General features: G+C 35.3%; 1 protein-coding gene across 1 annotated transcript in view; it reads right to left on the bottom strand.

Annotated features, from left to right (window-relative positions):
• PNLDC1 (PARN like ribonuclease domain containing exonuclease 1) overlaps positions 1-12,321 on the bottom strand; it is a 42,084-nt gene that overhangs the window by 24,472 nt on the left and 5,291 nt on the right. Inside the window, exons 6-7 of the mRNA XM_070951531.1 lie at positions 9,239-9,324; positions 7,671-7,768 (exon numbers count right to left, since the gene is read on the bottom strand). Of these exons, the coding sequence (XP_070807632.1) occupies positions 7,671-7,768; positions 9,239-9,324 (184 nt within the window). The remainder of the gene's footprint in view (positions 1-7,670; positions 7,769-9,238; positions 9,325-12,321) is intronic.

Here is a 12,321-nt window from a genome sequence, read left to right on the forward strand (position 1 = left end):
CCCACAACAACCCTGTAAGGTAGATTCAGCTGAGACAGAGTGAATGGCCCAGTCACCCAGTTGGCTTTCATGCCTAAGGCAAGACTAGAATTTACCAGCTCCTAGTTGCTAGTCCAGCACTTTAATCACTAAAACAAATTATGTATAGCAAACAAATATACACTTTCAAAACTATAATGTCTCCTCAATGCAAAAAAACCTGCACCATTTCAAAACAGAGTTTGAGGAAAAATTTTCATATCAAAAACACTGACCCTTTTGTTAAAAGATTGTACTCATGAATGAAGTTATACCGTTTATGAACTATTTTCACATAGATATGTATATTACACACATATTAATAGCTATAGCTCCTTGAAATAGAATCTCTCATGCCACACTACCCATACACACATCCATGAAGGATAAAAATTATGCATATTAAGACAACACTGCCCTCCCCCACCCACCCCGACCTGGAGAAGAAAAAAAAAAAGAGTTTTGAAGTTTTGAAAGAGAAATGGGACAAAATATCAGAAAAGTCACTGAAGCAAGGCTAGGAAAGATGAGAGTTTACCATCCCCCCACAGCATGTTTCAAATTTGAAAGGAAAGAAAAGCAGAATTCGAGATAAAAGGGGATTTTGTTTCTGTCAGATGTAAATGCCTTATTCTCTAATGTGTAAATAATGTATATATGGAACATCAGGGGTTAACTTATTCTTTGGACTTTAATGTATTCATAATTTACCACTCCCATTCCTGGCTCCACCCCTTGTATATATAAGGAGCCATCCTCCCCATTTTCATTGCTTCTATCTTGAATATTCAGCGAATATAGAATGCCTATTATGATTAAAGAGAAATATATTTAAATCTCTAACTTCTATTATCTTTATTGAGTCTGATCCTGAAAATATTGCAACAAGCTGGTAGCAGAGGATGGTTAATTGACTCAATAAGTAATAAAAAATGTCCAAGAAAGATAGGCCCAACACCAGGGCCTACAGCAAAGAAATAGAAACTGACCAAGAGACAATCAACGAATCCACTAATGCGATTTCGAGAGAATCCGAAGAATACACCACTGAAGAAGAAGAACTGATGAGTGAAAATAACGACCAGGAAGAAACCGAGATAGAAAATAACGAACTCAGGTCAGAGATATTAAAGATACTAAAAAGCCAAAAGAATAATGAAAGCCTCATCGCGGACCTCCAGGAGATGCTGAGAAACAGCGGAGCAGCGAGAGAGAAAAACGTCATTAAAGAAAAACCCAAAGATCAAAAAACTGTGAGTGAAATGACTACTGAGAAAATAGTTGTAAAAAAGAAAAGATGTGACATCGCGCGAAATTTTGAATGGCAGCCATCTTGTTTTCAACGAACTTCAAAAGAGAGTGAAGCGGAGCCAATCAAAACGCTCAGTTCAAAATTTCTGGCGCGAAAAACGCTATCAGACGAAGAAAGTGAAAAAGAAGTCTCAAACTCTTCAGATGAACCAAAATCAGAAAGTGAAGACGATTTAACAAAGTCTCAAGTAAAGTCAGCAATGAAAACGCTTTTTGCTGCTTTTGGGCCAAGATTGAAAATTTCCAAGACATCAACAAAGAAGCAAGAAATCAAACCGACAACTCAAGACCTGCACGCTCCCATCCTGACTTCGAAAACGACGACACCCGAGCCCAGAGAGCCATGCCGATTCCGTCCTACACCGCAGACAGAATCGAGTGCCAGCGCACACAAGAGAAAGAAAAGAACCGTCGCCATCACCAAAGCCCCAAAAACCGAGCCAGAGACCGACTCATCTGAAGAGGAGCGGATCGAGAGAGCTGAAATGGAGAGAACCTTCCACAACGGCGCCAAAGAAGAAATGAGCAACGCGCATGTGCAAAACTACGTAGACGGCCCCGAAAGACTTGAACTGGCCAGAGAACCGCGCAGACTCGTTACAAGCATCCCAATGCCGTTCTGTAATTTCCTGCACTTGAGAGACCACGGACTGCCTCAGGTTGTAAGTAATGGACAGAATAATGTAGGGAATTTACCCAGTGACTTCCCAAAACTTAGAGTTGATGGCATTAATTTACAAGAGTGGTACCAACAGCTTCAGGTTATTTTTATGAAAGAAAATTTACTATTCTTTATAACTAGTCCTCCAAGAAGACCTTGGACTTTAAAAATAGATTGTTTACATCATAGAGCATTTTTCATAATAATTTCTAGCGTGTCTCCTGCAATGTATCATAGCATCAAACCAAACCTAACTGTATCAGAAATAATTCAATGCATGTTTAATCTATTTCACAGCGATAGCGTAGCCACAACCACAAGAATGTCTAAGGATTTCTTTTCTTCTAGAGTGAAACCAGGGGTTTCTATAAGTGAGCATTTGATAAATCTAAACAAAATAAGAGCAGAGCTGCAATTGAGGGGGGAAGTGATTTCAGATCAAACAATGAAAAGTGTTATTATCAATTCACTTGATCCATCATGGGATAGCTTTATGTCACACTTAGATACCATTAATTTGGGATATTTATCAATAGAAAGTTTATCTAACAAATTGATAGCAGAAGACAATTCAAGAAAAAATCGTTTCAGTAACCAAACAGAACACAAATCTTTTAGGAAAGTAGTCTTTCAAGATAAATATAATGAGGCCTTTAGATGCCACAATTGTGGATCCAGGGAACACAGTAGAAGAGACTGTCCCAAAGTCCCAAGGGAAAGACATAGGCCAGAATACAGGAGCAAATACAATTACAGACAATCTTCCACAGATAGACACAAATATAGAAGTCCACCAAATTACAGAGAAAGTAGAGGGGGTAGAGAAAATTCAAAAGAGAGAAAATCTGGGTCACTAAATGGGCTAAATAAACAAGACAGCACCAGAACACAACAAGATGAGAACAATAATTGGCTTATTGATTCTGGTGCAACAAATCACACCACTAACAACAAAAGTATATTATCTTCATTTACAGAAGATAAGTTTGTGATAAAGGTAGCTAATCAAGAAAAGGTTCAAGTATTAGGCAGAGGAAATGTGACCTTGCCTGGTTTAGGGAAAATAGAGGGGGTATTATTAATCCCAGAAATACCTCACAACATACTGAGTGCCATAAAACTAAGCAGAGAATCTGACATCAATATAGTTTTCTCAAAGGGGAAAGCAACTATAGAAAAGAACAAAACAAATGTAGGCACTGTGATGATAAAAGGGGGTCTACCCTATCTGATAACCAAAGAAAGATGGTTACATAACATTGATTCAAATATGGAAGATTGTATTGAAGCAGATGATGAAAATGTCAGTAACAGTGACAATGATGAATGTAAAATAACTCATGATAACAAAAGTACACACAATGAGAAGAAACCAAAAATAGGTAAACCAATTCATGATGAGTGTGCTCACATCTTACATAGGAAGTTAGGACATGCAAGCTTTCCTGTAGTACAAAAAATGACTGAACACGCAGAAGGTGTCAAAATAAAAAATTGTGAAAATTATTTGGAATGCTCAGTATGTAAATCCACCAAACTAAAAACCAGTCCCAGACCAAAAAAATCTAACAGATCAACCAACAATATTTTTGATTTGGTACATATGGACTTAGTTGGTCCATTAACTCCATCAATTACCTATAGAAAACGTTACTTCCTAACAATAGTGGATGATTACAGTCGCTATGGTTTTGTTTACACATTAAAGCACAAGGATGAAACCTTTCAGAAATTTAAGGAATTCTACAAACGCATAGAAACACAACATAATATTAGAATAAAACAAATTATGACAGATAGGGGATGTGAATTCATGTCTAAAGAATTCTCCCAATGGTTAAAGGATAGAGGGATGCTACATTTCACGTCCAATCCATTTTCTGCATTTCAAAATGGGATTGCAGAGAGAAAGAATTCCACACTACAAACCATGATTAGATGCACATTAGAGGATGCTGGTTTAGGCAAACATTTTTGGTCAGAAGCCTTACATTATTCAAATTACACTCAAAATAGGACATGGTCCAGTATTGTGAATAAGACACCATATGAGGTGATGTACAATAGAAAACCCAAATTAGCACACATGCACATATTTGGAGTTACTGCAGACGTACACATACCTAAACAATTGAGGAGAAAGGGAGAAAACGTATCCAGGAGATTAAGATTCATGGGATACGAAACTGGAACCAAAGGGTACAGATTCATTGATAATAATAACAAATTTATAGTATCCAGAACAGCTGTGTTCCATGAGCAGGCCAATTGGTCTAAATTGCACCTTAATGAAATATTTCCTAATAAAAGCAAAGATAATATATCTTGCGAGGAAGGAACAACAGAAATTCAAAGTATTAACAAAAGTAAGAACAAAACCAAAACTTGGACAAACAGTCAGCATAAAATAAAGACAGACACATTAACAAAAAAGGAAGCTAGATTTTTGCATGACAACCATAGCAAACCTGAAAGAAATATTAGAAACAATAGAAACCAAATACCAAATAAATACAAAGATTACATAATGCATATGGATAGAGAACAAATAACACCTAATACATATGAGGAAGTATTGAAACTTCCCCGTGAAGAAAGAGAAAAATGGGAACTAGCTATGGAAAAAGAGATGGAAAGTTTACAAGGATTAAATGTATTCACACCTGCGATCGCACCTAAGGATAAAACAATTATAGGTACCAGGTGGATTTATAAAATTAAAAATTTAGAAGGAGGTAATACCTTATACAAGGCCAGACTAGTTGCACAAGGTTATGCACAAAAATATCCAGAAGACTATACTGACACATATTCACCAACAGTGAGAACAGAGAGTGTCAAAACAGCTCTCGTAGTAGCATCTGCACTCAATCTGGACGTGTTTCAATATGACATACAGACTGCATACTTACATGCAAAATTAGATAAGGAAATATATGTAAGAGCACCACACAGTCAATACACTAATAAGAACGAAATTTGGTTATTAAATAAGAGTCTGTATGGATTGAAGCAATCTGGAAAAAGATGGTACGATTGTTTGGTAAAAGTACTTAAAACCATGGATTTCAACGCCACCACTGCTGATAACTGTTTCTTTGTAAAAAAGAGTAATGATCATATTGAATTTGTATTAATTTATGTGGATGATATTTTATATATTGGAAAGCATAAAGAGAGCAGGGAAATCTTTGTAAATAAGTTAAACGAACACTTCTCATTGAAATCACTAGGTAGAGTGAACAAATACCTTGGTGTACAAATTAACAAAACAAAAAGGGGATTCAAACTTACTCAGAAAGATAAAATCATTGAACTCCTAAACAAATGTAACTTAAATAATGCCAAGACATGTGACACACCTATGCAAACTGATTTTCTCAGAAACATTGATGAATCTTCCCCTGAGTTTAAAGACAACACATTTTACAGATCAGTTATAGGTTCACTCCTTTATATATCCAATTGGACTAGGCCAGATATTGCATTACCTCTCAATTTATTGTCAAGATATGTTAGCAGACCAACCTTGTATCATTGGGAAGCTGTCAAAAGAATTTTAAGATATCTAAAAAGTACATTAGATTTTTGTTTAATATTGGAACCCAATAATGACAAAGAACCAAAAATTACTTGTTATGCTGATGCAGATTGGGCTGGTGATACATCATGCAGAAAGAGTACCTCTGGTTATGTTTTTCTATTGAACGATTGTCCAGTTTACTGGTATACTGGTAAACAAGAACTGGTAGCCACTTCTACCACAGAAGCGGAATATGTTTGCTTGTCTAAAGCTGCAAATAACCTTGTATGGTTCAATGATTTGATCACAGATATTTGGAAGAAACCTACTTTACCATTTATTATGCATGAAGACAATAAAGCGGCCATTGAAATATCTAGATCCGATGCAATTGGACAAAGGTCCAGGCATATTGATATAAAATTTAAGCACGTGAGACAACTATCTCAAGACGGATTCATCAAAGCAATACATTGTGATACTTCTGAACAATTAGCTGACATATTAACAAAACCCTTACCTTCTAAACAACACAAATATTTAACTTCTAAATTATATGTATTATATTGTCCTGAATCTGAATGTAACTGGTGTTGTATAACGAACCGGCATTTAGAGGGGGATTTGTCAGATGTAAATGCCTTATTCTCTAATGTGTAAATAATGTATATATGGAACATCAGGGGTTAACTTATTCTTTGGACTTTAATGTATTCATAATTTACCACTCCCATTCCTGGCTCCACCCCTTGTATATATAAGGAGCCATCCTCCCCATTTTCATTGCTTCTATCTTGAATATTCAGCGAATATAGAATGCCTATTATGATTAAAGAGAAATATATTTAAATCTCTAACTTCTATTATCTTTATTGAGTCTGATCCTGAAAATATTGCAACAGTTTCTGTGGAAACAGTTAATATGCTTTAGCCAGGAATCTATACCATATTCTTGGCTTAAGTTCCTTTGTTGTGCTAAAGTCATTTTTATTTCTCTGTACTTCTCTTAAAATAATGTCTATATTTATGCATTCTGAAGGCATGTCCAAAATAAAACCTTGTTTTCTCCAGGCTAATACTTCTCAAAGTATGGTCTGAGGATCGCTGGGGATTCCCCAAGACCCTTTCAAGACTTTTCAGGTGGTCTGCAAAGTCAAATAACTAAATGAATAATTTAAAATTCTCAGGTTTAATTTCTAACACAGTAAATATTGATAGATCTAACGTAAATAAACTGAAGCTTTCTGGATTCCTCAATCATTTTTAAGAATGCAAAGGAGTCCAGAGCAGTGGTGGAATTCAATTTTTTTTACTATCAGTTCTGTGGGCGTGGCTTGGTGGGTGTGGCAGGGGAAGGATATTGCAAAATCTCCATTCCCACCCCACTCTGGGGCCAGCCAGAGGTGTTATTTGCCGGTTCTCCGAACTACTCAAAATTTCCACTGCTGGGTCTCTGAATTTCACCCCTGGTCCAGAGACCAAATCGTTTGCCTGTAGACTATCCTTGGGAACTGCAATATTCTCTTTGCTTATTCCAGACCTGAATCAATTTTGGGTCTACCCAGAATATTGTATTTCTTTTAAAGATCTTTTTTGTTTCCATAAATTTCTATTTTTTTTAAAAAAAAAATTAACTTTAAATTATGTTTACATTTTCTCTTTCTTTCCTTTTAAAAAATAAAGGTAGATTTTGTTTCTCTCTTATGGTCTAATTCCTAATGGGAAAAGACTGAATCCTTTAGCCCCACATTTGCATGCTCTATGGCCACAAAGTGGCTTTCCAGATATAAATTAAACGTTTTAATTTTTAATTCTGGAATACATCTGTCTCACAGTCCAGAGTTTGGGTAGGAAGCCAGGTGAGGCAGTTCCTGAAAGACAAATGGTGGCAGAAAAATTATAAAGATGCTATCAAGAATTATAATGATACACTTGAATTTGATTGGGGGGATGGTTATGACAATATTATCTTTGCAACGCATACCATAAAGCAAGTCAATCTGCAAAAGTCTTTATTACATGTCGTTCAAATGGTTTGAAACTATAATTAACCCCTTTAAAGTGAATACTGCTCCCTAAACTCAAGAACAATATAAAAAATATTTCCAAGGCACCAATAAACAAGAATTTTAAAAATGAAAGAAGCTTAATTCATACCATAAATATCATGCAGAACCATAGAATCTTCCTCTTCCGCTGAGAATATCCAGGAAGTTACTTGATCAATCACTTTTTTCACCTTGTCTTTATCAAAACTACAGTAAGCAGAGTAAGACAATTGAATGACACTATTGTCCAACCCAGCCTTTCCAGTACCTTCAGGTTCTCAGAAAATTAACGCTATTTCTCAATAATAAATCTCTAAAAAGACCCAGCTTCTCAATAAGCCTCTCAGATGTCAAAGCAAATAATAACTTACTGTGTTTCCCCGAAAATAAGACCCTGTCTTATATTTTTTTTGAACCCTGAAATAAGTGCTTGGCCTTATTGCCAAAAGCCCGATTGGGCTTATTATCAGGGGATGTCTTATTTTGGAGGAAACAGGGTAGATGCCCAATGATTTTGTATCATCCCAAAAGTTTCATATCTGTCTGTATCTGTGCATATATTAGGCAGCAAACATGTCTCATTCTCCTGCCTCCCATTTTCCCCACAGCAGACTTTTGTGGTCAGATAGAATGGTGAGTAAATACCAATTCTCATACAACAAGATGCCTTCACAATGCTTCACAATTTTTACTAGTAGCCCGATTACTTTTCTTGATGTAATAAAAATGTTATGTATCTGCAATGAGGAAGACTGAATCCATCTCTAGCAAAATTGTAACAAAAAGGAGAAGGACAGAGCAGGTAGCCTATAGATAGAAGTGGGAAATATATGAGTAGTGATCTGCCTAATGCAGCACAAAGCATATACTGAAGATGAGAAAGAACAATGCTGTGAATTTGAAGTTAAATAAAGGATAATAGCTCACAAGAGTAGAAAAGCAAAATGGCCACAGACATGTGAGAATGAACACAGACAAAAATTCAGGAAGAATGGCAGACAATTAGAGGAAGACTGTGAGGAGAGAGTGTCTGAAATTAAGGCCATGGGTCTTTTATCTATTAGGGAATTGCTTTTTAATTTATCCTTAGGCCTACCAATAAATCTACCAAAGAATCTGAATGTCATACAATATAAACAAAACTTTTTCAACAAAGGATTTCTGTATGTTTAGAGGCCTTTTGTGATGTTAATCATCACAAAACTTTAAATGACAACCGAAGTCTCACTTTAGACTATTTCTGAATTTCAGTTCTTATAGAATGCCATTGGTTGACAGCCATTGTTCTAAGAACAGAATCCTGTCACTCCAATTACTTTTTTTATTGAAAAGTTTTAAAATATTTTTACAAACAAATTTCCCCCCTTCCTCCCCCCCATTCCCTTCTCCCCCCCCCCACCCCCCCAGATTTCCCAGAGCAAAATATAGGGTATAGCATTTAACAAACATAATCAAACATAAACTAACTATAAGCTCTTCACTCCCCCTTACACTTTAACTGCCCCATACATACCAAAATATAAGAATATAAGAATTCACCTAAATATTTCATTCATAAGCTATTTGCAACTTTTTAGTCCCATATTTGTTTTGAACCAATTATTTAAGTGCATAAAGAAACCCAGAAGAAAAAAACCCCAACATTAGTATAGAAACAATAGTGTGGAAGAGGGTTACCTTTGGACCATCCAATTACCAGATAACAGATGCTGAAGCTTCTTCTCTTGTATTTCATTCATATAAGGGATTCCATCTTTAAGAAACTAAAGGCAAATAGTGCTACATAGTATGGAATTCAGGCATTAAGTTCGTTTTCTCCTGACTTAAGAGAAAATCATGTACAGTACTGGGGTAAGTAAAAAAAAAAAAGTAAAGGTTCTCTCAGCTTGGCTTCTAATAACAACATGGACATATTCATATATTAAACCATAAATTCAAGATTAAAAAAAAACCCAAAAAATTGAACTATTTATCAACCACCTATACTCTGGTAATAAGCACAATTCATCCTATCGTCAAGTAATCTGATAAACTCTAAAATGTTGCAAGCTGCTGATTGACAAAAAGGGTGGAGGAAGGAACCATTTAGTTCTATAGCTCACATTAGCATAAAATTGTATATATAAAAAAGACTGGTCTAAATTATTATCTATTAAATAATCTTTATTCAACCTTTTTTTGGTTTTAAAATCACATTTCCACTTTTACAGCATTCAGTTATCGGAATTTATAGTTCTATAGTTCTTTTATTGAATAGCCCGAAGGCCTTTTCAAAAAAGAAAAAGAAAAAGATAAAACAGTTACAGAAATAACAGTCTAAAAATATATATGACATTTAAAATTTAACAATATCGAAGTTCAACAACTAGATTTCCAAAACTAGATAACCCAAATAAGATAGCTCCTCTCTAACTCAGCTCATCTTTCTTACAATCAATGAAATTCTTTTCGATATAACTGACTCGTATTGCTGTCATCCTTTTAAGATAGCGAGTGATAGCCCTTACCAGGGGAGGAGAGTCTGCCTTCAATAGAAATGATAATTTATGCCTTACATTCCAGTGGGGAAATTTATTTATAATTGGGGACAGATATTGTTTTCTTACTTCCTCATACAACCTACATTCAAATATTATATGCGCCGTATCCTCCACAACGTTTGCCCCACATATACATGTTCTTTCGTCATACGGGATTTTCCGGTAACGGCCGAATTTGACGTTGGTATCTAAAAGTTCAAATCTAAACTTGACAAATAGCTCTCTCTCCACTGATGGCATTTCTAGATGTAAATATTTTTCCAGGGTAAAAGTTGTTTTAACTGCTGTCAGAAGCTTAAGGGAGTGATTAGTTGAAAGAGTTGCCATGTCCATTTGCCCATGTATATCTTTAATCCGTTGTTTAACTTGCTTCAGTGTATCACACAACGGAAACCCTACGCCATATCGATTCAATATTTCTGACAGCCGAGTTAGCCAGGAATACCTTTGAGGATTTGAAATCTGCTGTTCCTCTAGGCAGATTTTGGGAAGTCTGCTGGCTTCAATCTGAGTCATTTTTAGCCAGTAGGCTACCGCCCTAGTAATTGTGTAGGTGTGCAGTGGAAAATGTCCCAATTCAGCTCTGATGGCTGCCGCCGAAGTGGAATTGTTATCGGAATCAGTTCTAATTAGATATTTTCCATTTATGGCCTATTGTATTAGACATTTATGTAATTTTTGTATTTACATAAATACAAAATTTAAATACATAAAACCTTTTACTATGTTATACAATTGTTCACCTTTAGTATACATTGTGTAAATTTTTTATATATTAAATATACTTATACTTACATAATCCCTTTAACCTTTAATATCCTTTATCATATTCATAAATATATACGATTTTCACTTTAACATGATTTCTATATCTATTCTATGCATTAATTTTACATCTAGTTTCTAGCCATTTATACTACATGTTCCAGATCTTATAATACTCTGTTTCCTCTCTATTTTTTAACTCCATAGTTAATTTATCCATTTCTGCACAATCGAGCACCTTTTTTATTATCATTGCGTTTGATGGCATGTTTTCCTGTTTCCAGTTCTGGGCAAATGTAATTCTGGCTGCTGTTATGATGTGGAGTATGATCTATTGAGTCTTTTTATTTATATTTCTTTTTATGATACCCAATAAGAACAGTTCTGGTTTCATCTCAATTTTTTGTTCTCTAATTTCTTCTAACCATTTTTTAATTTTCATCCAATACTTCTTAGCTTTCAGGCATATCCATCACATGTGATAGAATGTCCCTTGTTCATGGTTACATCTCCAACAATTTGCCTGTTTATTGGGGAACGTTTTTGCCAGCCTTGCCAGAGGTAGATGCTAACGATAAAACATTTTGTACATGTTTTCCTTATAAACTGCTGACATCATTAATTTATAATTCCCCCTCCCATAATTTTTCCCGATATTCCAATTCGATATTATATCCAAAATTTTTGGCCCAGATTATCTTCATCTTTCACTGTTTCCTCCTCCATTTTGAATCTTAAAAAATAGTTGTAAATTTTGGTTATCACTTTTTCTTCTGTCCCTAATAATATTTTGTCCAATTCTTGTTCTCTTTGGAAGCCAAAATTTTCCAAATCTTTTTTATACCTTGTCTGAATTTGTAAATATGGCCACCAATCTATTTCTATTCCTTGAGATTTTAAGTCTTGGTTAGATTTAAGTTTTCCTTGCCCATCCAATAACCCTAAATTATTCTACTTAGATAGAATGTTAGAGAATTGGTACGCTTAGAATCCTTAAAATCTCTTACCTCCCATACTAAACTTTCCATCCCAAACTAACCTCTACCCTACATTCACCCTGGTCTTTTGGGAGAAAATGTTGATGAAGAATCTCAGTCATCCAGGTAGGTTTTGGAAGTTAAGTCATGGCAAATGGACTTTTCTTTTTTAGTTTGCAATGTTTCATTGCTTATCCAAATAGCTTCTTCAGTTTGAAGAAGAAGCCACTTGGATAAGCAGTGAAACATTTCAAACCAAAAAAAGAAAAGAAGTCCAGTTGCCCTAACTCAACTTCCACACATCTTTCTGGGGAACTGGCCAGTTACAAACCTACTGAGGAGTCTTGTTCAAATGCTGGATCTTCTTCTCCCTCCTGAGACAGGAGCACAGAAAGAATGAAGTAATTCAAGGGGCCCTGGGATATTGACAGTGATAAAAATTAACTATCTATATCACTCCACTGGAAATGAAATGTTG

Source organism: Pituophis catenifer, unplaced genomic scaffold (genome assembly GCF_029215685.1).
Source record: "Pituophis catenifer annectens isolate HBS135680 unplaced genomic scaffold, rPitCat1.0.hap2 SCAF_1, whole genome shotgun sequence".
NCBI classification, from domain to species: Eukaryota; Metazoa; Chordata; class Lepidosauria; order Squamata; family Colubridae; genus Pituophis; species Pituophis catenifer.